The sequence below is a fragment of the Mauremys mutica genome, chromosome 5 (assembly GCF_020497125.1).
Source record: "Mauremys mutica isolate MM-2020 ecotype Southern chromosome 5, ASM2049712v1, whole genome shotgun sequence".
Classification (NCBI taxonomy): domain Eukaryota; kingdom Metazoa; phylum Chordata; order Testudines; family Geoemydidae; genus Mauremys; species Mauremys mutica.
In genome coordinates, this window is record NC_059076.1 from 94,731,054 (window position 1) to 94,758,279 (window position 27,226).

General features: G+C 40.0%; 1 protein-coding gene across 1 annotated transcript in view; it reads left to right on the plus strand.

The window, feature by feature from the left end:
• The window catches only part of FRYL (FRY like transcription coactivator), a 351,277-nt gene that overhangs the window by 272,949 nt on the left and 51,102 nt on the right, over positions 1-27,226 (plus strand). Inside the window, exons 48-57 of the mRNA XM_045018794.1 lie at positions 2,065-2,672; positions 3,200-3,297; positions 7,280-7,450; positions 8,655-8,795; positions 15,192-15,389; positions 16,804-16,965; positions 17,276-17,350; positions 23,218-23,394; positions 25,862-25,870; positions 26,270-26,473. Of these exons, the coding sequence (XP_044874729.1) occupies positions 2,065-2,672; positions 3,200-3,297; positions 7,280-7,450; positions 8,655-8,795; positions 15,192-15,389; positions 16,804-16,965; positions 17,276-17,350; positions 23,218-23,394; positions 25,862-25,870; positions 26,270-26,473 (1,843 nt within the window). The remainder of the gene's footprint in view (positions 1-2,064; positions 2,673-3,199; positions 3,298-7,279; positions 7,451-8,654; positions 8,796-15,191; positions 15,390-16,803; positions 16,966-17,275; positions 17,351-23,217; positions 23,395-25,861; positions 25,871-26,269; positions 26,474-27,226) is intronic.

Here is a 27,226-nt window from a genome sequence, read left to right on the forward strand (position 1 = left end):
ATTTCAGTTTAAACTTAATACAAAGACAGCATGCTGTTTTCAAATGTTCATCTCTTTGGGCTCTTAGTCAGATTTCCTGAAACTGACCTCAGTTACTCCTTACTTTTTCTATTGCTAGGTGGTAGAGCAAATTAGGCACTTCTAAATCAGTGAATTTTTCTCAATTAAGAAAGGGAGAATTTGTAAATCAAATTTGTTAAATCTGGGTTCTGTTCACATCCGTGCTGCTGAACTATTGAACCTCAGTTCTATGAACCATTGAGTTCAGTTCTAATTAACTTTAGTGGAAATGAGAGCACTCTCCATCTTTTAGGATCAGAGCCTATCTGACTGTGGTTGTCACATAAGCACTCCATGCCTCAGTTTCCCCATGTGTAAAATGTAGGTAATGATACTAATTTTTTTTAAGTGCTACAAGATCTCTGGATGAAAATTGCTATATCATGGTAGGTATTATTTATATGAATTAGGATTACAATAATTTGTAAACCAAATTTCTTCAACTACAGCAGATACCAGACCACATTTAGAGCTGCCTACTCAGCATTCCAAATTTGTTGTGTTTTTTTTTAAGTGTAAATAAAGGTCTGTAATTTTTCTTCCCCATTCTGTGTTAAAACTGGTTCAATGGATTGTTATCAAACTTGCAAAAAATTCTCATCTTGTGTCTGAGAGCAGACTTGAAAAATTACATTGTAAATATTATGGTTCCCTTTGCCCCCAAGGACTTGCTGTATTAAAAAGAAAATGAGCCTGGCCAAGCATAATTATATATAATGCTACAAATGTTCCTTTCACATAAGGCTCTTGTCAGCTATTCATGCTTTTTTTCACATCAAGATTTGGTTACTGAAATGTGTGCACTTGAATAGAACTTGGAAACTTCGTCTAGTGCAGAATGAAGCTACCCATATACTTTGAGATACTTCATGCATGAAGTATGATCTGTAGACAATGTTAATGTCCGTTTGGTTTCTGGGTACAGTTCAAAGAGTTAGCCCAATGTAGTTAGGGTCTTGGATACCTTAGAAACTACCTCTCTTTGTGTTTTAATCCTGGCATTTGAAATCAGCTACAGTATTTCTCACCATTGAACACTGACCATAATGGGAGTTGAGGGTGTTGAGTACTTTCCAGGTTCAGGCCCTACGTCCCAGACTTTAGGAGCTGATGGTAAGGCATTGTCAGTGGAAGGTCTCGACTGGAATTTGCTTTCCCCACTGGTCTGGCAAAGCTCAAAAGTTTATTGAACTTCAGGGAATTTGCTACCCATGTCTTTTCACTCGGGCTTTGGATTTAAGGCCAGTATTACAAGGGGTTGAATTTCTGGGGTGATATAAGGGAGGTATTTTTGAGTAATGAGATGTATTCTAGGATCTAATATATGTGCCTACTGGTGTTGAAAGGTGCGTTTTAGAAACTGAAAAAATAATCCATACTCTCATGCCCCTCTACTACTCAAAAGATGAAATGGGTTATTGGGGTTTCTCTGTATAGATGTAAGATTAGTTCAAAGGTTATTGATTACAATGTGGTATTTATACTGTATATCCATATAACATGGGTTTCAGAAAATGTTGATATCTTTAGTAAATGCTCCTGAGTCTCAGTGTGAAAGGCATTGAAAGTATGGATCTGTCTAGGATGCTACCTTAAGAGAAATATAAGGACATGTAAATAACCTCATTTCTTAATTCCCTCTTTTTCCTCATCTATAAGAAAATAGATGGGAATTCCAAATCTTCATCCTTAGCCCACATTTTTCAAGTTTTTTATCAGTATGTCTAATTGTACTAGGTCCCTGGTTGGCTCTCTTTCCTTGGTAATTTCTTATGAGTGGTAAACATTTTTTCCCTAGCTGTGGTGTTGAAGTAACAAGGCAGTCTCTTTCTCTCCGAGGATTTCATTATGACATAAGTGTTTTTTGAGACCTACTTACTGTTAGTAAAATATACTCTGCATGTGCTGGAGGATTGATTTTTGGAGCCCTTATTTTTTAGGATGTACATTATTGAAGGTCTGACATTTTGCATGCAATAATGTATTTCATTGCTTTTATTTTAGAACCTCATACCATGATCCTGTAATGGGAAACAAGTACGCAGCTAACAGAAAAAGCACTGGACAGATAAATCTAAGCACAAGTCCTATTAGTAGTGGCAATTGTTTGGGATATTACAGCAATGCAAGGAGTAACTCTTTGAGACTGAGTTTAATTGGTGACCGGAGAGGTGACCGTCGACGGAGCAACACACTGGATATAATGGATGGAAGAATAAACCATGGTGGAAGCTTAGCAAGGACTAGAAGCCTCTCCTCTCTGAGAGAGGGAGGAATGCATGATGTGCAGCCCACTACTGATCCTATCAATCTGATGGCCACCATATTTTGGATTGCAGCATCCTTGCTAGAATCGGATTATGAATATGAATACCTCCTGGCTCTCAGGCTGCTCAACAAACTGCTTATTCATTTGCCTCTTGATAAATCAGAGAGTCAGGAGAAGATAGAAAAGGTGCAGAGTAAACTGAAATGGAATAACTTTCCAGGCCTTCAGCAGCTCTTCCTTAAGGGCTTTACCTCAGTGTCTACACAGGAAATGACAGTTCACCTCCTCAGTAAACTCATCACAGTCTCCAAACATACATTGGTTGATCCCTCCCAATTAGCAGGTATGTTTAATCAAGTTATATGTAACAATATTGAATTTCGTAGTAGGTTAACTGAAAAATAAATTAATCTTTGGCATTAAAAGCAATAGTGATATACATTGCCAGTGAAGAGCAAAAGTAAATCCCATGGTCCCCAGCATTGTTATGCTAGGTACAGTGTAGATTATGATCATTTGTCTAGAGAGCTGGTGCAAAGTATACCTGCTGGAAGATTGGAATTGTATATTGCATTATAGTAAATTTGTCTCCAAAGTAAGTAAGAACATAGTTTTTTCCTTTTAAAACCATTTAATCATAGTGTCCTTGGTTTAGTGCTATTCTAAACCTTTGCATATTCTCTTAGGAGCTTGCCATTGTGCTGAATAAGAGCACTGAGTTACTTAGTAATTTTGTTTAACTGATTAGGTGATCATTCTACTTCCATCTTAAATAATAAAGCAGTTTTGGTTACAGAGATCTTGTTTTTAAAATACTAAAAGTTTTTGTTGTGTGTTCACATAACTCCAGCACCATTTCTTTGTCTGCAGGATTTCCTCTTAACATCTTATGCTTACTGCCTCATCTAATCCAACATTTTGATAACCCAACTCAGTTCTGTAAAGAAACAGCAGACAGGATAGCGAAGGTATGTAAATATTTAAAAAATAACATTCAGGGAATTATTCACAACTTAGGCTTTCACTTTTACAGCCAAAAAAGAGAGATGTACCTTTTATACCAATTATCTCTGTAAAGAATTACAATGCTGCTTTTCCACTAAATTTTCTTCTTCCATGTCTAAGACCTGTCTATAATAATTGTGTTAATGAGAAGTAATTGTTCTCTAAGAGCCTGATTTAAAGTTCACTGAAGTCAAGGGGAGTATTTACACTGACATCAGTGGTCTTTGGATCAGGCTCTAAGAACTCCTCTGTAGAATCAGAGTACCCATTAGGATTAACCTATAAATTGGGAAGGTAAGAAGCAATTCTTCCTATTGCTAATGTTGCAAAAGACTCTTTTTTTTTTTTTTTTAAATAAAAAAAAAAGAGATAGTTGCCACAGCTAGTGAACTTAATTTCTTTAAATCACATTTATAATTTTTAATTTTCAAGTGCATTTCACAGTTTAATTCTAGTAAGGAAATGATCCTTACCTTTGAGACTGGTGTGTATTGAAAAACAAGTAATGTACAGTTTTTGTTATTTGAAAACAATGATTATCTTGTGGAAAATTGATTTGAATGATTTCTTAAATTGCATTCTTTGTGAAAATGGGGTAAAATATGCGCCAGCAGTTCCCAGATGAATCAGTGGACTATTGGTGGTCCCCAGAGCACTTCATTGGAAAGAAGAGCATGGAAATGGAAATAAGATGACACCTACACAATAGGGCAGGCAGTGTGACCTACTGGATAGAACACTGAACTGAGACTTGGGAGACTCGAGTTCTATTCCAGAATCTGCCACTGGCCTGCTGGGTGTCCTTGTTTAATTCACTTTACTGCTCTGTGCCTCAGTTTCCCCATCTGTAAAATGGGGATAAGCATACTGACCTCATTTTGTAAAGTGCTTTGAGATCTGCTGAGGAAAAATGTTATGTAAGAGCTCGGTAGTGGTGTTGTTATACAAGCAGGAGAGGAACAAAACTGCCCTCAGGCACAGGATCCATAGTGTGAATGGAGCTGCCAGTTACCAGAGGGAGGGGAATGTTCAGAGAAGAAGGGAACCAGGCAGCTAGGTATATGTTCAGGGGAACAGATAGAATACCAGAGGGAGGGGAATGTTCAGAGAAGAAGGGAACCAGGCAGCTAGGTATATGTTCAGGGGAACAGATAGAATAAAGGACTAGGTGTTAGGGCATGTTCAAGGGATAGGAGGAGGAGAGTGCAGGCAACAGAAAAGTATATACTGAAGAGCAGAAGGATAGAGGTAGAGAACTGATGGAGGGGAAGATTAAATGAAGATCAGCATTGAGCAATGTAATTAACTTTTTTTCAAAAAGTACAAAACGCTTATTCCATTAAAGGTGGTTAAAATACGTAAGCACTTTTATTAATAGAGCTGTTGATTAATCGTAGTTAACTCACGCGATTAACTCAAAAAATTAATTGTGATTAAAAAAAATTAATCACGCTGAATCACACTGTTATAAAAAAGAATACCAATTGAAATGTTGTAAATATGTTTTGATGTTTTCTACATTTTTAAGTATATTGATTTTAATTACAACACAGCATACAAAGTGTACAGTGCTCATTTTAGATTATTTTTTATTATAAATACTTGCACTGTAAAAAGTCAAACAAAAGAAATAGTATTTTTCAATTCACCTCATACAAGTACTGTAGTGCAATCTATTTATCATGTAAATCCAATTTACAAATGTAGATTGTTTTAGTTTTTTAATGCAGTTATATAACAAACAAACAAAAAAAGTAAAACTTTAGAGCCTACAAGTCCACTCAGTACTTCTTGTTCACCCAATCACTAAGACAGACAAGTTTGTTTAAATTTACAGGAGATAATGCTTCTTATTTACAATGTCACCTGAAAGTGAAAACAGATGTTCATGTGGCAATTTTGTAGCCGGCATTGCCAGGTATTTACATACCAGTTATGCTAAACATTTGTATGCCCCTTCATGCTTTGGCCACTGTTCCAGACGACATGTGTCCATGCTGATAATGGTTTCTGCTTGATAACCATCCAAAGCAGTATGGACCAAAGCATGTTCATTTTCATCATCTGAGTGAGATGCCACCAGCAGAAAGGTTGATTTTCTTTTTTGGTGGTTCAGGTTCTGTCGTTTCCACATTGGAGCGTTGCTCTTTTAAGACTTCTGAAAGTATGCTCTACACGTTCTCTCTCAGATTTTGGAAGGCACTTCAGATTCTAAAACCTTGGGTTGAATGCTGTAGCGATCTTTAGAAATCTCACATTGGTACCTTCTTTGTGTTTCATCAAATCTGCAGTGAAAGTGTTCTTAAAATGAACAACATGTGCTGTTTCATCATCCGAGACTGCTATTATATGAAATATATGGCAGAATGCGGGTAAAACACAGTAGGAGACATAATTCTCCCCCAAAGAGTTCAGTCACTAATTTAATTAATGCATTACTTTTTAACAAGCATCATCACTCTGGTTGACGATGCGTTGTGTGAAAAAATGCTTCCTTTTGTTTGTTTTAAACCTGCTGCCTATTAATTTAATTTGGTGTCCCCTAGTTCTTCTGTTATGAGAAGGAGTAAATAGCACTTCCTCATTGTCTTTCTCCACAACAGTCATGATTTTATAGACCTCTATCATATCCCTTCCTTAGTCGTCTCTTTTCCAAGCTGATAAGTCCCAGTCTTATTAATCTTTCTTCATACGGCAGCCATTTCATACCCCTAATAATTTTTGTTGCCCCTTCTGAACTTTTTCCAAGTCCAATATATCATTCTTGAGATGGGACGACCACATCTGCACACAGTATTCAAGATGTGGGCGTACCATGGATTTATATAGTGGCAATATGTTATTTTCTGTCTTAATGATTCTGTTTGCTTTTTTGACTGCCGCTGCACATTGAGTGGATGTTTTCAGAGAACTGTCCACCAGTAAAAAAGTTTAATGTTTACCGATAAGAACATCATGTGCCAGATTTTCTGCCCAGACTTCCCTGGTTTAAAACAGATTTAACGTGAGCAGTAAGTCCACTTGAAGCATGGATGCAGTCAGGGGCGGCTCTACATTTTTGGCCGCCCCAAGCAGTCATGCGCGGGAGGCGCCCCGGAGCCGCGGGAGCAGCGGACCTCCCGCGGGCATGACTGCGGAGGGTCCGCTGGTCGCACGGCTCGGCTGGACCTCCCGCAGCTGCAGACGGTTCGCAGGTCTGGCGGCTCCGCTTGAGCTGCCGCAGTCATGCCTGAGGGAGGTCCAGCCGAGCCGCGGGACGAGCGCCCCCTCCGCAGTCATGCCTGCGGCAGGTCCAGTCGTCCCGGGGCTCCGGTGGACCTCCCACAGGCATGACTGCGGCAGGTCCGCCGGCCCAGCCTGCCGCCCCCCCGGGAAAGGGCCGCCCCACGCGCGTGCTTGCCGCGCTGGGGTCTGGAGCCGGCCCTGGATGCAGTGGTGCAAGCCGCTCAGAGTGCCTGTCACATTACTAGGGAACCTGTAACTAAGCTGTACAGCTCCAGAAGTGTGGGTGGAGAGGAATGGAGAAGTTAGAGCAGCCTAAGCAGGAACAGAGCCAGGCCTGCCAGGAGATTTACCCCTCCCAGGCAGCCTTCACTAATCAGATTTTACAGCAGCCCTCTCTTAGTGAAACCCCCTCCAGTACAGCTACCCCTAAAGGCATGACTCTAGCCCTAGGTGGTTATTTTATTTTAACAGTGTAAGTATGCTGCACATTTTTTATATTGAATAGTAATTTTAAATCTTTTCAGCAGTTTTCTATATTATTTTTATAGCAAATTGAAATTCTTGAGCCTGACTATGTAAAATGTATATGTTCTTGTGGTTACTTTGTCCTTCCTGTTACTGAAAAATAAATCCTGAACCTTCAGAAAAGTATTACACATTCCATATACTCAATAATTTAGTGGGTGAAGGAAATTAATTTCTTTGTTTTTTGTTTTGTAGGTTTGTGCAGAGGAGAAGTCACCAACCCTTGCCAATTTGGCGCATATGATGAGTTTATACAGTACACACAGTTATTCCAGAGACTGTTCTAACTGGATTAATGTAGTGTGTAGATATTTGCATGACTCCTTCTCAGATACCACATTTAACCTTGTAACTTATCTTGCAGAGGTAAATTTTACTGAAAATGTATTTCATTTAGACAGCCTGATTTAAACCATTCCTTTATTGATAGCACATTTTTTATTTTTCACACTCCTGAAAATTGAAAAAATATATTCAGAAAGTATTCTATGGAATAAAGTGATATTAAAAGATTGTAGGATTTGGAGGGGAGAGGGTGGCTAAAACCATTTTTGAGTGGTGAATCTGAATTTTTTAATTGAAATGGTCATCCCGCCAATGGCGGGTCCATTTTTCTATGGCAGTAATATTTTGTAATAAATCTTAAGTTCTGTCCCTTTACATCAGTTACTGGCACAGAGCTATTATTGCTCCTTTTTCATTCCTATCAAAGTTTGGATAAAGTACATCTATTTTGGTTTTAAAGAAATATATTTAGAATATATATTAAAAGAAATTGTCTGATCCAGATTAAGATGTAATTTAAAGTTGCTCTCAGTAGAAAATAAGTGTTAATCAAAAAGTAAAGATGTAAATATTGTGTGGCATATTTTTCTAAATGCTTTAAGCATGCAAAATTTAGTGAATAGTTCTGCAAGCCCTCCACGTGCAGAACTACCATTGCCTCTAATAGAAGTGCTCTGCATGGAGAGCTTACCAGAACTGGCTCTTAAAATGCATTGCTTAAAACTGACAACCCTGATATCTCTTGATTTTTATTTTTCGCTGTAAAAATCTTTGTTTATGTGAATATTTTATTGATAAAGACCATAGCAATTATATGGATCAAACTTTTATAAACCTTATAGATCATAAGTCCTGTATGTAACATTATTTGCAGTTTTTCCTGTTCTTGTACAGTATGTTAAAGAAGCATACATATAAATTCAGGGAGCTTTGGGATTTAGAAGAGTTGTTTTATTTAATCTGAAATATTTTGCTTGTAGGTGCTTTAGGCCTGTGCCAACATTTAAAGTATCACCAAAATTACATTACTTAATGAATGAAAAATGTGAATACAAAGGAAAAATACTAGAATAGAAAATACAGTTAGTTCTGTTGTACTCTGCTATATTCTCTTTTCCAAGCCAGATCTTGAAGTTTTGAAATGAATCTTTAATTCACCACATAAAAGGGAGAAAGGAAATCTATGTCAAAGTTAGCTAACATTTATTATTGTATAATGATCTTTGTACCCTGTGCTGCCATCAAGCAACCTGATTAAAATTCACTTTTTCAATTATATTTTTAGCTGTTAGAGAAAGGGTTATCCAGCATGCAGCAATCTTTATTGCAGATCATTTACAGTCTTCTGAGTCATATTGACCTGTCTGCAGCACCAGTGAAGCAGTTTAATCTGGAGATCATAAAGGTTATTGGTAAATATGTTCAGGTAGGTATTCTGAAAATGTAAATAACGAGAAAACATTGTATATTTATGAAGTCAAGAAAAATTTCATGCAGATGCAGTTAGCACTATTTTTGAATGCAGATTATTTAAAAGTATAGTCACTTGACTAAAATGGCAGTGCTAAGTGAAATCCAGCAGTGTTTGTTTTATAAATAATGGACCCAAACCTGTATACACTTGCCTATGTATTTAACTTTACTCACATTAGTAGACTTACTGACTTTAATGGGACTACTTACATGAGTAAATTTACACACACATCCATTTACAGGTTTGGTCCTCTGTATGTATATAGTGATAACAAAATATGAGCTTTCAGCTATCCCAGTGCAATTTTGTGGATAAGGGAACATGTTTACATCCAAATACTGCAGAAATTCCTTCTTTAGGCATATTTGTTTTCAAAGAGAAGCTTCACAGTTAAATGCTTATTTGAATTACTTGCACCAATATTAATGTTCCTCAGATGGACATGGACACAGACACATTAAAATACAGCTTCATGAAATTCAAGTACATTTCTTTAGATGATAGCAACCATAGACAACAAAATTGTGCCCCTGGTAATTCACTGTTTCACATTTGCAACCCAGTTTATAGAAAATGTAATCCCTGGGAGAAATTTGGGCTTTTTATAGAAAAACTTTACAAAAATGCCTGAAGTATATAATCATTTCAGTCTACAAAGTTCTGGGTTTTTTCGTTATCCATCAACTTTATTGTGAAATGTAGTTCCACAAAATGGCTTAATCGTAATTAACCAGGAAGAGTAGTATTCTCGGGACATTTTGTTATGGTAGATATGCACTTTAGTTATTGTCCTCTTGTCAGGAGACATTAGGCATAACTGGATGATCAATGTAATCATAGTTTGCTGGCCTGACATCTGCTCTCTTCACCTTTAACTTCTTTAGAAACACTTTTTTAAATCTCTATTGAATATAATCTTAATTAGTAATTATGTGAAGAAGAAATTAGCCATTGGAATGCTGATGGTAATGAAAGGAAAGTATATAGTTTTAGCTGGATGCTTTGGCAGAGTAGAATTTGTTTTTTTTTCAGTAACATGAAGTAAAAAAAGAAAAGAAAAGAAACATTTTTATCATGCTTTAGACATGGTAGTATTGGCTAGCTTTTCAGGACTCTACAGTGAGAATCTACTGTTAATAACTCAACTTAGTAAAGAACTACCTGAGACTGAGAGTACATTTGTAGTGAGATGTAGACATGCAGTGGGCACATCATAAGACTGAAGGCCAACAGATATTCATTACCAGTAAAGGTGCAGTTATTACTACAACCTAGAGAGTGATTGTTTATCTTATAAAATTGTTACATTTAAAAAGTAACTTTTATTTATTACCTTTTTAAGAAAAAATAATTTTTACAAATACGTGAAACATGCTGTTGATAAAGAGACTTGCCATATATGTAAATATTGTTTAGCTATTATATATATATTTTCAAAGACTGGAAGCTTTTTCAGTCAGGGGGAATCCTAAAACTTTGAGCAACCCTGCTGATATGCTTCTTCTGATGTATTTTCTCTTTCCTTTCTCTCCTCTCCTCCCCCCACCATCTTCCCAGCTGGAACTGCTCACTATTTTGAAGGCCATCAATGTTCAATTAAAGAGAGTGCACTTAGCCCATATGCTTCCTGTTGTGTTCTCATACTCTTGTCCTGATTACTTCAAGGGCTACTTCAGCCTCACCCCATATAAAATGCCTGTAGTTGCTTCTGCTTTGTTTATGTGGAGGTCCCTGAAACTGATTTAAAGAATAAAACGTTTTTTATGTGTATATTGTTAGATTTAACCTGCACTGAAGTCTAAATAGTTAAAGTAAAGCTGCAGGAAGTTATATCATCTTTTCAAAATTTTGCTGAAGGACTTTTAAAATAACCTTAGAACAAATAAAGCAACAATCTTGGCAAAAATCCATCTAGTCCAGCTGTTGTGTTGTGAATTTGCTGTTTAAAATGAAATTAACAATTCTGGATGATTCAAAAAAAGACTCCAGTAAAGCTGCTTGAATTCTGAAATGGCAGAAGGAAGAAGAGGAAAATAGAGCCCCTTTCCTGGAGCACTTTTAAATTTGAGCCAACTGCTTCCTTCTTTCAAGCATCAATTCACAATACAATCCTTTGGAAGACTAAAGCAATAATACCTTAGTACATAATTTTAAAACGTTTGTTCTAATAGAAACTGCTTCAGTGGTTTTGGTTACTCTTCATATAAAAACACAAATACCTTTGTGCTTTCTTCCATGCTGCCCCCACACAATTGGGAAGTGCTTCTACACAGCCACATCATTAGTCACCTTCAAATCCCTCCTCAGAACTCTGATGCCTACACAAAATGTCATAATTGGTAATTTCACTCATGTGCAGAGACCACTGCCTTACATGCAGGTTAATATTGTCTCATTGTTTCTTTGCACTCCCTCATTTGTCTGCATCCAGCTAGTCTCTCGTCTTATATTTAGATTGTAAACTCCTTGGCACAGGGATGATCTTTTTGTTCTGGGTTTGTACAGAGCCTAATACAGTGGCATAGTCAGGATGGGATGCGTGGGTGGGCCCTGACTTCAACTGGGTGGGCATTGAGAGGGAGCAGAGTGGGGGGGGAAGGGGGCTGGAGGGATCAGGGCCACTTCCCCCTCACCCTCTCTAGCCAGCCTTGCAGTGGGCGATGGACAGACTGGCCAGGGCCCCCCAGGGCCCAAGCGTACTTTTGGGGTGCGGGAGCTTGCCCCAGTTATCCCACCCACCCAGCACTCCAGCCGGGGACTGGAGTCAGGGTCTTGCCCCACTCAGCTGGCCCATCCAGCACTCCATCCAGGGAGAGGGGTTGGGGCACGAGGGCTTGTCCCGCTCCTCCTGCGTGCCCGACACTCCAGCTGGGGAGAGGGGTCAGGCACGGGGGCTTGTCCCACTCTGTCCACCCGTATAGTGCTCCAGCCGGGAAGCGGGGTTGGGGTGCGAGGGCTTATGGGCAGGCAAGCCCCCATGCCCCAACAATGTTCCCCAGCTGGAGTGCCAGGCAGAGCAGGGCAAACCCTCGACCCCACTCCCCGGCTGGAGTGCTGGGCGGGCAGGCTGAGTGCGGCAAGCCCCTGACTCCGGTCCCCAGCTGGAGTGCCAGGCGGGCTAAGTGGGGCAAGTCTCCATGCCCCGATCCCACTCCTCGGATACGTGCCTGGGCTCCTGGGGGCCTTCTGGCCAGCGTATCCATTGCCCACTGCAAGGTAGAGCAGCGGTGCAAGCGCTGGGGCCGGAACAGAGCAGGTGGTAGTCTTGCATGCCCACCCAGGCCCACTCATGGCTACACCCTGGCCTTATAGGGTGGAGTTGTGCTCCATGAGAGGGGTTCCTATGTGCTACTGTAATACAAATAAATAAAAATAATAGAAAAGAGCCAACTTCACACTCAAATTCACACACCTACTAATATATAGAAAGCTCTTGTAATCTCTCCTAGACTGTAGTCTCTTTTAAAGGGGTATTAGCCAATATCCAGAATTACCTATTTTAACATACATGTATTTTTAGGTTTTTAACAATATTTTATAATGTTAATTGCTATATTAATTGCTCTATTAATAATTTTTTATAAAATAAAAAATACAATTTCCTGAAAGAAACTTTATGTACTTTAAAAGTTGCTGGTAAATGTAGCTGTGATTTTAAGTATAGAGAGAACAAAAGCAAATTGATATTCAAATATTATAATCCCCATTCTGCATATAGATACCCTTGTTGTAAAAGCGTATTTTTGGGCGTTATTATTCACCCTTACATCTGTTTTCAATCTGCAAGATTTGGAAACATACAAAGATAACTACCTAATACATCAGTTGTACAGTAAATAATTATGTCAGCTTTAACCTAAAAATTCACGTAGAAACAATTTTTAATTAAATACCTTAAGGATACTTTTATGGTGCAACTATTATTTGTGGCAAATGTCATGATCCCTACATTCATTGTTTTTTCTCTCTTAAACCTTTATCTAAATATATACGCATTAAGTCACTCTAAAAGAAGACACAACAGTGGCAACCTTATTCAATACGTTGTCCTTGGTTATGATGATAATACGGGGTCAGAGTTATGATTATGGTGGTTGTTTGAGTAAGAGATGCACTTCTCAATGAGAGCACTAACTTTAACACCTAATTTGCTTGCTTTTTAACATTTTTTATTTCATAAATTCTTGAAAGGTGATCTATATTTAAATAACTAATATCTGTCTGCAGCTTTGTTTCCATCTTAACAAAGATTTTGTGGCATTTCCTTAGTTTTAAAGTACCCCTAATATGAAATTTTGGAAAGCAATGAGCTTGTAGGGGCATTCTTCTTGCCTTTACTTTGAAATCTGCAGGAAGAGAATCCTACTCTTGCATAGCACCTAAAAAGTAGAAGCAAGGATATCTCTTCCTGGAAACCTCATGGAGTCCGCAGGAAGTGGGAGAATGGACACACACACAAAAAAAATCAGGGTCAGTGTGTTGCAGCTTTGCTCCTTTCTTTCGTATACATCACCTGAGGTCCCCAGGAGGGGGAGACCCACTACTGTGGACTCTAAGAGGTTCAGAGGAGTAGGGCTCCACTTGGGTAAATAGGATGTTTATTGGATGTGGTGGGGGAGATGTACTTAAACCCCACCCCCTATTGGTCACCAACTGGTTGATCATGATTGACTGGTCGATCTTGGAGACTCTCCCAGTCGATCACGATCTCAAGCCAATAAAAGTCCAGTGGTGCAGTGGGGCTGCCGCTAAGGCAGGCTTCCTGCCAGCCCTGGCCCCACACTGCTCCCAGAAGCGGCCAGCAAGCCCCTGCAGCCCTGTGGGACGGAGAAGTAGGGGTTTCTGCGCACTGCTCCTGCCTACAACCACCGCCCCTGCAGCTCCCAATGGCTGGGAACAGGGAGCTGCGGGGATGATGGGTGCAGAGAGGGGCAGTGTGTGGCGCCATGTGCCCTTCTGCGTGCTGCCTGAGGCAAGTGCTGCATAGCGGGAGCCTGCACCCCAGTCCTGAGCACTTCCCCGGAGTCAGCACCCCTAACCCCCTCCTACACTCTGAACCCCCTCCTGCACCCCAAGCCCCTGCCCCAGCCCTGAACTCCCTCCCAGAGCCAGCACCCCTTACCCCCTCATGCACCCCAACACCCTGCGCCAGCCCGGTGAAAATGAGTGAGGGTTGGGGAGAGCAAGCAATGGACAGAGGGTAGGGCTTTGGGGAAGGGGCAGGACAGATTCTGAGTTGCATTTAAATTTAAAAAGTGATCTTATGTGTAAAAAGGTTGGAGACCCCTGCCCTATAGGCATTAGGATCCTCACTGGGGGCCCTCAATCATCACCCTCATGCGTCTTAGGATATTCCTCAGCTGTCAACCAAAGTCCTACTTCCCAAAACATACACAAGCCTTGTGAGCTAAAATTGGCTCATCAACTGACTGCCAAGCCTAAATAAGATTGTCAGTTTCCCAATTATACTATTTTGGCTTGAAAGGGGGCCAACTACTCTATTTGGGTTTGTTATAATCTGCAGTCTGATAAAGGTCCTCAACAAGCCTACTAAGGCTTGCAGTAGGGTGATGCCCAGATGACCACTTTCCATGGCTAACAGGGAGAGAAAGCAGCGAGCCTCTCATGAAGTGTGCAGGAGCAGTGGAATACCCTCATGCTGCTACCATTCCCTCCTTATGCACCCTTTTTCCAATATCTTCCCTTCTGCTACTTCCAAAGACTCCTTTTCTCACTTTCCTTGCTCTACTACCTGCTTTCCTCTATGCTCTGTTGTCTCCATTTTATTGTCTCCCTCCTTGAGAAGGAAGCAGAACGCAGGGCATATATCCCCATCCCTGCTATCCTCTGCCCTCTTATAGACTGTAAGGCCTTAGTCTAGAATACCGAACACTGGAACCGTTGTTTGTAGAAATGTTAAGTAGTGTTAATTCACTATATAAAATTCATTTCTTTATCACACACTTTTTAAAATCTGACTAACACACTCTAACAATTGTGTTTATCACAATGCATACATACATCAGATACTTTCAAGGCACATTCCTTCATGTCATGTCTTAATGCACTGTATAATGACAGTTTTATGCTATTCATTGCCTGGAGTGAACACAGCAGTTGAAATTTTGCCATATTTTGCTTTGTGCCTTCCAGACTTACAGATATACAAAGAGGACACATTAATATTGAAAGATGTGAGCTTTTCTGTACGTTTTAAAACAGAAAAATCTGTGATTAATACATGTTTCCACCTAAGGTATCATGAACAAAATCTGCTGTGTGCTATAGATTGCTACATTTACTGGAAGTAACTATTTTGTAATGTGTGTACATTTTATTTTCTGGTAGAGTCCATACTGGAAGGAGGCCCTTAATATTTTGAAACTGGTGGTGTCTCGATCAGCAAGTCTCGTTGTACCTAATGATATTCCAAAGTCTTATGGAGGTGATATAGGTTCTCCAGAAATCTCATTCACAAAAATGTTTAATAATGTCTCCAAGGAACTACCTGGGAAGACCTTAGATTTTCATTTTGATATATCAGAGGTAATTCTTATCTATAGCTGGAATGTAATAATGGCATCATATTACAATCTGAGAGTCTCTTATTACTCATGTTTATAATGCAAACGTTTTGAAAGATGTAATTAGAAAAAATAAATACTAACCAGTTTTTAAGATTTAATAATATTAAACATCTAAGTGGTTTACTTGTCAGACTTAATTAAATTAGGCTACTACTGAAAAGTGAACTTTGGGTCCTGTTTGGGCTCAATTTGTGTAATCCTTTCTCTTGGGGCACTTCCTCGTTGGAGTAACCGCATTAAAGTGAATGGGACTACTCACATGAGAGAGTGGTCACCAATATAAGGGTTGCACAGTCAAGCCCTTAATGATCATCATAATTTGCCAAGAATTGTATATTCAACTTTAGTCAAGATTGCGTCTTTCTCACCAATAATGTTAACTTTGACCTAAAAGGGCTTCAGCTATCTGTGGAAAATAATATGGTGCCCATATACAAACCAAAGATGTCAGCTGTATGTAAATTATTTTGTGATTCAAATTACATTCCAACTGGGACGGAGCTCAGGCCACAAACTTTTAGTCCATTCAAATTTTCATTTTGGGCTGTGGGTATCAACAGTAAAATAGGCAGTAATTTATGCATTAAACAAGGTCAGATTTTTTTTCTTTTTGTGGAATTTGATGTATTTTCCCTGACTGTTTACTGAGTAGAGTACAAGATTTTACATGTACATTTCCCACTGAAGTCACTAGGTTGTCAAACCAGATCGAATATGTTTTTATACTTTATAAACACAGCTTGTTACATATTTTGTATTTCAAACTAACTGTTTCACAAAATCCTTCATTTAGTCATTAAGCCAATAGTAGAGTTTGGGGCCAGTTTAAAAAAAGGGGGCAAAGAAGAGTACATTAACAAGCCATAACCAACTTCCCAAAGCTTGAGAGAGTTCAGATCCTGTGTTCTGGTTTTGGCCCAGATATATTTTAAGATGAGATTTGAAAAAAGATCAGCTTTCCTGTGTCAAGCCTCCATGTTTTTAAAAAGGAGGGGGGGGTAGCAAATATGCAAGATACCCATATTTTGCAAGAGGTTGTATGTACTTTGTCTTCTGGCTCACACTGCACCCATGTTGTGTGGGTGCTCAGCATAATTACATATGAAGTTGTGCTGTTGCTTATGAAATTAATTTAGTAAACTGAGTTTTAGTTTAATATTGCTAATAGTTCTGAAATTGATAATAATATCTTACTAATAAATATTTGAATTCTAAACTAGCATTTAGACAGGTTAGACAAACACCTCTCAGGGATGGCGTAGGTATACTTAATCCTGTCTTAGTTCAGGGGTGATGAACTAGATGACGTTTTGTGGTCACTGCCAGCCCTGTATTTCTATGATTCTTTGATTCTATTTTTTTTCATCTGGCAGACCCCAATTATTGGGAATAAATATGGTGATCAGCACAGTGCAGCTGGCAGAAATGGGAAGCCAAAAGTCATTGCTGTCACTCGGAGCACTTCTTCAACTTCATCAGGGTCCAATTCCAATGCCTTGGTCCCTGTCAGCTGGAAAAGGCCGCAGCTGTCTCAGGTACATTATATGAAAATACAGCAAGTTCCATGTGTCTCAATAAAAAATACGGTGTAATGTATATAGTGTGTGTGTTTGAAATGTAATTTGGAATCAACAGTATGTCTTAACAGTTACTGAATATTAGTTAATTATTTTGCAGTAGTAAATGTATTGGCATAATGGAAATCTTCTTTCTTTAAAGATATTTCTTAAGACCTCAACATCTGAGATATCTGCTTTAAAGTACCAGATGTTTTACACGTCTAATCTGCCTGGAAGATTTTGTATCTCTAATAAGGTGTTATGCTATGTGATTTATTTTTTCCAGAGAAGAACTAGAGAGAAGCTAATGAATGTGCTCTCACTGTGTGGTCCAGAATCTGGTCTCCCCAAAAATCCATCAGTAAGTATTTCTAAATTCCAGTAGGAAATACTGTGCATGTTCAAGTCTGATAGTATTAATAAGAAAACAAAAAATATTTTGTCATAATTTCAGTTCCTAAATTCACAAAACTGGCTGATAGATTTCAAATTATAATTATTAATGAAGAATCATCAAAGGTGCTTTTAGTTAAGTACAGCAGGAGTCCATTCTTGATCCAATGCTATTCAGTATTTTTACCAATCACCTGTAGGAAGATATAAAATCATTGCTGATAAAGTTTTCAGATGACACAAAGATTGGGTTGCTTGCTAAATGAAAGGTCATCCCATCTAGGAACAAAGCATGTAGACTATACCCTGGAAAGCAGTAACTCTGAGAGGGACTAAGGGCTTGGCTACACTTGCAAGTTAGAGCGCATTAAAGCAGCCCCAGGCACCCTAACTCATGACCTGTCCACACTGGCAAGGCACTTAAAGCTCCTGGACTCTGTAGCTGGAGCGCTCCTGGTAATCCACCTCCATGAGAAGCATAACACTTGCTGCACCTTGGCTGAAACGCCCCAACATCAGGGTGAACAAGGTGTTGCATTACTGCGCTTTGATAGGCCTCCGGAAACATCCCATAATCCCCTTAAGTCAAGTGGCCACTCTTGTCATTGTTTTCAACTCAGCTGTAGGGGTCTGTTGCTGTCTGAACTTACAAGACAGCATGCTGACAAGTTCTCAGCCCCCCAAAAATCCACTCTCTCTCCCCACATACACACAACACACTCCCTGTCACACTCCACCCCACCCCCCGCATTTGAAAAGCATGTTGCAGCCACTTGCATGTGGGATAGCTACCACAATGCATTGCTCTTTGTGGTGTTGCAAGAACTGCTAATGTGGCCACGCCAGTGCGCTTGAATCTGACAGTGTGGACACACTGCAGCGCTTTCCCTACTGTGCTCTCCAGGGGCTGGTTTAACTCACAGTGCTCTACATCTGCAAATGTACTCATGCCCTTAATTGTCACAATACAGTGTTTTTCAAACTTCGGGTTGTGACCCAGTATTGGATCGCAGCATGTCAGGCACTGTGTCGCTCTGGTCTGCACCGCCAACCGGGACTTCAAAAGTCCTGTCAGCAGTGCTGCCCAGCTAAGGCAGGCTAGTCCCTACCTGTTTCAACACCACGCTGTGCCCCGGAAGCAGCCAGCAGCGGGACCCTTATCTCCAGCCCCACCCCAGGGGTTCCTGGGGCAGTCAAGGGACAGAGAGAAGGGGTGGTTGGATGGGGCAGGGGTCCTGGGGAGGCCGTCAGGAATGAAAGGAGGGGTTGGATGGTGTGGCGGGGGTCCGTGGGCGGTCAGGGTACAGGGAGCAGGGGTGTGTGGATGGGGCAGAGGTCCCAGAGGGGGCGTCAAGAAATCGGGGGGTTGGATGGGGCAGGAGTCCTGGGACGGGGAGCAGATAGGATGTGGGGGCTGGGTCATGACCCCCTCCCCTAACTGGTCCTCCATACAATTTACAAAACCCAGTGCAAGCCTCAGGCCAAAAAGTTTGCCCACCCCTGTTCTAAAGAACCTGTAGCTATGTGTTCTGACCTGGGACCATGCAGGTTCTGGGCTGCTGACACTTCCACATTGTCACTGGAAGCTTACATTAGGGTTTCCGCTGGAAGACGCTGTGGACCAAGGCTTTGCAGAAAGTACCACCCAGAAGGGCCTGAACGGCTTCCACTCACAGTGCACTAATTGGCTGATGCTAGTATTTAAACCAGAAAGCCATCATGGGGATCTGTCTGAACAACAACCCTGCCTGCCTGCCTCCATTCCAGACCGTGTTGCTGTCAACCCTAGACTCTGGCTTCTGACTCTGGTTGGTCCTCAACTATTTGCTTGCTGTCTATAACCTGGTGCCTGATCCTGACTTCCTGATATCCTGACCCAGCTTGACCCCAACTCTGCTATTCGCCTGCAACTTGGTGCCTGACCCTGACTACCTGGCATTGTGACTCAGCTCCTTCCCAGCCCTGCTTCTCGACTCCTGATTGCAACTTAGTAGCTAAGCAGTGCACACAGGCTGCCCACGAGCCACCCTGACAACATCCCCATGCAAGGTTTTGAGTGTTTTTTCTTGCATTCACCTCCTAATTCCCTGGTTGTGACTGCAGAAACTAAGAGAGTACAGCGGGGAGGTATACATCTACCAAAGACAGAGTCAAAACGGTTAGATTTGATGGGGAGAAAAGTGTATTCAACTTCATCATTGCAAATCTGCATTGCCAACCAGCAAGCATTATTGTCTAAATAAGACTTTGTAAATTAGGACCCCATGTCCAAATTCATGGATAAGGTACGTGAATCTCTAGGGAAGAGTTTGAGGCATTTATTGCAGAGGGCCATTTGGTGGCCAGGATGTCTTTGAAGTCAGCACTGGGTATGGCAGATGTTTTATGTAGCTCTGTGGTTTCAGCTGTTACAATGAGAAGGGCCTCGAGGCTACATAACTCCAGCATAGTTCTTGAAGTTCAACAGGCCATCGAGAACTTGTCGTTTGGTCAGTTTTTGTTTTCTGAGAAAACTGTCAAGACTTCACATTCTTTTAAGGACTACAGATCTACTTTATGGTCTTTCAGTGTTTACGCCCAGGCCATAAGAATGTCATTTTGCAGGTCAGCAACATCACCAGCAATATTCCTCTCAGCAGTACTTTCAGTTGTCCTACCCTGCTACGTAGCAAAGTTTATCTGGAAAAGGACATAAATTAAGTGGAGAAGATCTTCTGGCTCTACTTTTACCCAACCAGCCTGTCCTCCATCTTCAGGGAGGGGCAGCCTATTTGATGTTTATATCCAGAACAGCATACCATTTGTGAACATTTCAAACCTGTCTCATCAGTCCAGAGACAGGCTGGCTCACTTCTACAGTTCTTGGGAAGCAATAACTATGGACAGATGGGTCCTAAATACTGTGGGATTAGGTTACACCATACAATTTCTGTCTATCCCCCCAATTCTACCTTCCTACTTATCCCTTTTCAAGAACTCCTCTCATGAGCCTCATGTTCTGCCCACCATTGTAGAAAGTCCAGAATCTCTGGAGGCAATTGGACAAGACTGTGACTTGCAGGTAGGGGGACAGACAAACTTCAACCATGCCTGAAGAGGATGATGATGCAGGTTCTTCAGCAGGTTCGACCTTTGTGTGCTCTGGGAGCTATAGAGGAGGCTCCTCCACTTCATCAGGGAAAGGGATTCTACTCTACTTCCCAATCCACAAAGTCCAAGGTAGAGGGTGAGATGTATCCTCAAACTCTGCAGTCTCAGCAAATACACCAAGTGTATGAGATTCCTCATGGTTACTATTCTTCCCGCCTGAAATTACAATGACTGGTTTGTTGTTCTCGATCCTCAGGATGCCTGTTTCCATGTGGTGATTTTCTCAGGCTACGGGAAGTTCTTGAGATTCCTTGTTGTCAGTCAATGCTATCAGTACACGTTTTTTCCCTTTGGTCTGTCATCAGCCCCACATGTCTTTACCAAATGCATGATGGCGGTAGCAGCCCATGTCAGAAGGAGGGGAATTCATGTCCTCCTGTACCTGTATGATTGGCTAGTGAGAGGCAAATCTAAGGAACAAGTCCTTAGTCATGTCCAGTTCACACTGGATCTCTTTGATCAACTGGGGATAATTTTCAACAAAACAAAATCGATATTGACTCCATCTAAAAAAATCAAGTTCTTTGTCCCCCTTCTAGATTCTCTGAATTCAAAGGTCTTTCTGTCTCTCACAAGCAGTTCCAGACAATTTGGTGCCTTTATCTGGATCCTCAGTCTCATCCTTTGACCATGGTCTATGTATGCATGAAGTTACTAGGACATGTGGCTGAATGCACTTATGTGATTCAGCATGCAAGACTGCATCATCATCCTCTTCAGGCATGGTTGAAGTTGGTCTGTCCCCCTAGCTGCAAGTCCCAGGCTTGTGGAATTGCCTCCAGAGGTTCTGGACTTTCTACAGTGGTGGGCAGAACAGAACAATGTATGCTAGAGGTTTCCCTTTGCCCGTCCTCCACTGACCAGAACTTTTGTTGACTGATTACTCCACACTAGTTTGAGAAGCACACGAAAGAACATAAAAGGTTCAGGTTTTGGGGTCAGAGCAGGAAGCATCATCTCATATCAACTTACTGGAGTTTTGAGCCATTTACAGTGCATGGTGTGCCTTCTGGGATCAGAAGTTCATATGCTCATCGACAAACCATTGCAATGTATTATATGAACAAGCAGGTTGTAGCCCACTTCCATCAGATTTGTCAGGGAGCAAATTGTCTTGGCACTTTTGCATCAAGGAAGACATCATACCCTAGCAGCGCACTTACTGGGCTCTCAAACCAATTGGCCGACCATCTCAGCAGGACTTTCTTGGACAGCGACAAGTTGTCTCAAAAAAAGCAGCATAGTGAGGTCCATTTTCAGGGAATGGAGCATCCTGTAGGTCGACCTATTTGCAACAAAGGACAACAAGAAGTGCCATCAGTTTTGTTCCTGAGTGGGACTGAGTCCAAGTTCTCTAATCAATGGTTTCCATCTGAACTGGGGAACATACCTGATGTATGCCTTTTCCCCCATCCTCTCATCTCTCTGGTTATTCTCAAACTGAAGTTGGACTGTGTCAAACTTATACTTACTGCATCAGCTTGGCCAAGGCAATGTTGATTCTCCGAAATTCTCAATCTGTCTGTTCAACCTCCCAAATCTCTTCTTCTCCTTTCTGACCTGCTGCCTCAGCACCATGGCCAGGTTGTTCATCTGGCACTGAGCAATCTGCACTTCATGGTGTACATGGCTAGATAAGGAGGAAAGGCACTGCTCAGAAGCAGTTCAGAGGATGCTGCTTAATAGTAGAAAACCATCTATTAGGTCCACTTATTTGGCTGAGTGGAAGCTTTTTTCAGTTTGATCAATGTCTAGGGTGACCAGGTCACCACACTAAAATATCAGGACACATTGGGGTGCCATCAGCCCCGCACACAGTCCACCCCCACTCTTCCCAGGCATCTCCCCCACTCTGCCCCAGGTCCTGCCCCTTATACTGTTTATGTAGACTCTGAATCCCACTACCTATCAGAACTGCTTGTGAGTTGCCTGAGTGGAAAACACATCTGCAACCACTCAAAGAAGAAAAGACTGTTACTTACCTGTATTGTAACTCTTGTTCTTCGAGATGTCGGTGCAGATGTGTATTCCACGTCCTGCACTCTGTCCCCTCTGTGTTGGAATCTCCAGTTTTAGAAGGAGCTGAGAAGGGTTCAGTGTGGCATCATCCTTACATAGCCACAGGAGGGGCTACAAGGACCACAGATTGCAAGTGCCACCCTGACAGGTACTGCTAAGCAAAGTTCTCTGGCTTCAGTGCACTAGGCACATGCACACCTGAGAGAAATATGTGTCTGCACCCACATTTCAAAGAATAACAGTTGCAATACAGGTAAGTAACCATCTTTTATGGATTCTTCATCACTTAAATCAAAAAGCAGTATCTTTTTAAAAGATATATGCTCTAGTTTCAGCAGAAGTTATTGAGCTTAATACAGGAATTACTGAGTGAAACACTGTAGCATGTGTTATGCAGGTCAAACTAGATCATCATAGTAGTATCTTCTGGCCTTATATATAGATTTATCTTATGGTTACAGAAAATAAATCCTGGTGATTTCTTCTCCCCTTATTGCATCTCTCCAATTCCCAGTTACTTATATGCATTGCCAGAAGAATTACATATTGTATAGTTTAAGAGTAAAGGCTTCTAGTAATACTGTATCTTCGATCTCATAGGCTTCCCTCTATGTTATTTCTTAGCATTACTTAAGCCATGTTTATTTCCATTATCTATTTCTGTAGGTTGTGTTTTCTTCTAATGAAGACTTGGAAGTTGGGGACCAACAAACTAGCCTTATTTCAACAACAGAAGAAGTAATTCAAGAGGAGGAAGTGGCTGTGGAAGATAACAGCAGTGAACAACAGTTTGGAGTTTTTAAAGATTTTGACTTTTTAGATGTAGAGCTGGAAGATGCAGAGGTGAGAGCCTGGAATTTCTTTTTTAGAATTGGAATTTCTATTTTAGAATGTTTTAAAAGCTGGGTTATGATGGTACAGTATTAAGGATTGGGCAGCAGTTCCAAAACTTCACTGATTTTGAAACCTTGACTACAAATTTTGCAATGTCATATGCAGCTACCAATTGTCTTTATGAGGGTGGGTTTAACTCCCCACTTATTCTATAAGAATATGTTTTGTAGCCAGGGAAATAATAATTTTGACGGCATAAGATTTTGTTATTAAGACTCTGAAGCTTTGCCCACTGTGTAAGAATGCTGTCTGCTGTGCTGGAAAATTTTGTTGAATGGAATAGCATATTAAGAATGCATGCAATCTTAGGTACTCATGCATTTCTACGTTTCCTGAATTTCAAGTAGTAAGATAGTATTCCATTTCACTATATACTATTGCTATCTCAATAAATTGTCAGACTATCCCACCCTGTCCTCACACAAGGTTTATATTGTAAAGCTGCCCTTACCTTTGCCATTCATATTGTATCTGATTTGGTGCATTTGTTTTCTCTTTTCACATTTTTCATTCTGTTAAGGTAATAAAAGGTTTAAAAGTTAACAGTAATATTAATTATTATTATTTGTTTATTATTTGTATTGTGGTAGAGCCTCTAGACCCCCAACTGTGGATCATTGTCCCTTTGTGTTAGGCATTGTATGCACACATCATAATTTAAAGGTCTTAAACTGACTCCCAAAACAGGGAGTGGGAGTGAAAAAAAGAAATTAGTACTCTTCTTGTAATTCACCCTGTTACATCTGGTTATTATAGTACCTACAAAATATTAAATTAATAATAGGAGAACCTTGGAAGGTTTTTAGATTCAGATGAGCACAAAAAAGCCTAGATATTCATCTGAACTTTGAGATGCTCTCTCTTTCCATCTTTGTTTTCTCTGTCCCTCTTTGCAGGCTCCTGAATTCTTCTCCCTTCCCTGGAGGCCTCCAGTGCCTTACATCTCTCCCCTCTGCTGATTCTCATGTCCCCAGGGCAAATTACTTATCCAGTACACGTGTACCCACACACACCAGCCAGGTCTCTGGTATTCTGTGGCCTTCCCTTTTGTCCTCTATCTGATCACCTAAATTAACTGAGAATAAGTGAACAGTTGAGAAGAGTTACATTCAAAAGCGTTAAGACCCAATAGAAAAGTGGCCACAACTGCTGGCCCTTCAATTTTAACATCTAAAAAACAGAAGGGTTTGTGAGCAGCATGCATATTGCTTTTCCTGAATTTCAAATATGGTTCAATGTCAATTTTAATAACAGATCAGGCTGAGATACAGCCAGTTCTTATTCTAGCTCAACCAGTTCACCCATCCCTATGTCAAATTGTGCACTGCCCATTACCAATGTACGATATGGAGAGTTAATCAACAAAAACACAATTTTTTTAAGTTTAGGACATCACTTTTATATGTGACATAATGGAAATATAGTAATTTATATTAGAATTTATATTAAAATATACTGTGTGCTTTTTTGCTAATACTTAAATGTTAGTAATATTAACAGTCTGAGGAAAAAATAGATTAGTTTAAGGATGTTTTCAGTGCTTTAATCTCTAGCTCTTCATTTACGTTTGCATGCAAAAACTCTGTCCATTTCTCTGGAGCAAACAAAATCACTGAAAAAAGTTGGAAAATATACATGTTGGCATACTAATAACATTTTGAATCTCCATGAGAGACAACCAGTTGCTGGAGTAACTTTGGAATTGGTATTTTCAAGTTTGAGGAGACTAGACCTGTGGGCTTGTTGAGAGAACCATTTTTAAGGAATCTTATTGGCTGTATCATTGATGGATTGATAAAGACCCCAGAAGAAGCCAAAGATCTTACCTGCCCACTTAGAATGGAAAAATGGTGACTAAAATGTAGATTTCACTCAAGGTACAAAACCACACACCATCCTTCATATCTCAATTGGAAAATGAGAAAAAGGGAGGATCCATATGTTGATGTTTAGGGTCCTCTTCATAAATATTGAAATTGAAAAGTACTTAATATCTTTCAGAATGTCTAGTTAAAAATATGTCAAAGTTTTCCTCCAATATGAGTATAATTATGACTTATATGTTTTGTCAACTGAATGTGGACAGTTAAAGTCAATTTAAGATTTCATTTGTGTTGAAGTTCAAGGATTTCATTCACTGCTTGTTTAAACAGTTTTTACATGTTACACCAAGGAAAATGTACCATAGACATGTTGTTTTAAGTGTTTTGTCTCATAACTTTTTCATAACCAATTTTACACAAAAAAAGAAGTTAAAATTTTTTAGCTTTTTGACTAAAGCTTTTTCCAGAGCTTGAATCAGTCTTCTACAGTTGGCAACTCATACATAATAGAATCTTTCCCCCTGGTTATAGAGTATCTTAAGTGTTTGTCCTCGTTTTTTCTAATTATGTGTGTTTTCCTTTTTGCTAACCAGGAGCTGCAGGTAAGTTGCAGCCTGGTGCAGTGGCTTGTTTAATCTGTTGTTGTCAGTGGTGTGTTAGTCTGTGCTTTGTAGTCAGTTACATGTAATATTGGTACAGATATGATTATAGACAACATATTTAGTGAGATCCCAATACAAGATATCCAAGAGAAATTTGAGATTCATACTTCATTTTATGCGAATTGCAGATCATTTGCCATATATCTTAATCCTTTTAAGTAAAAACATCACGTAATGCATTTAAAATTACAATAAAATTGAAGGGCTGATTGAAACTCTGTTCACAGTGCTTTCAGTATTCCTGTGTCTTCTGTGTTGTCTTGGTGTGATCATTTCATTATTATATATTTGAGATATCTAGCATAAACTTCCTTTTTATTTTTTTTTATTTTTTTACAGGGCGAAAGTATGGACAACTTCAATTGGGGAGTCCGTAGGCGCTCACTCGACAGTATTGACAAGGGAGACACACCATCACTTCAAGAATGTCAGTATTCTGGTAGCACACCCAGCTTGAACTTGACCAATCAGGAGGATACTGATGAGTCCTCAGAAGAGGAAGCAGCACTGACTGCAAGTCAGATATTATCCCGATCACAGATGGTAAGTCATTCTTCTGTGAAAAGAATCAGTTTATAACCCAAGTTTATTTAAGCTTTAGTTAAATGGTTCTATCAACAGATCTTTTCAGAGAACATTTTTCATGCCAGTGTTATAAAAACTGACAGCTGGAAACTTAAGTCTTCACCCGAATCTTTTAGAGGCAAATACTGCTCACACCTTCCACCCATAGTCACAGAAAGCCTTGGATGCAACTGCACTAGTGTAGTTCAGCTTCTGGGGAGGCATTTCTGAAGCCTGTGAAGTGAGTTCACAATCTCAGCTCAGCAAAAGGGCTCTTCTATTAGCAGTAGATACATTGCTGTTGAGGTTCCAGTGCAGTGTTCTTTCTTCCATCAATGCTCATTAAATATGTAGTACAATTTTTTAAAACATTATAAAGATTATTCTGATTTAAATATAAGATCTATGTTTTTGTAGTTTTTGACAAAAGAAAGCTTGTATTCCTCATTTGCAAGTTGAAATAATTGAAGTGCAAAAATAAATCAATAGAACAACAGCAAGTCTTATGGGATTTCTGTTAGTGTTCTACCTTTCAAATTGCTAATCTGTTCCATTCTCATTCATTATGTACTATATAAAATAGACTAATGCAATACTACTTCCTGTTTATGTCTCATTTGTATAAATTAGCACAGGATTAAATTAAATTTTCTCCAGTACAGCTATTTGCTGGTCTAAATATTCATACTAGAGAAACCTATGATGATATTCTAGATGTTTTTGTAATGTGAA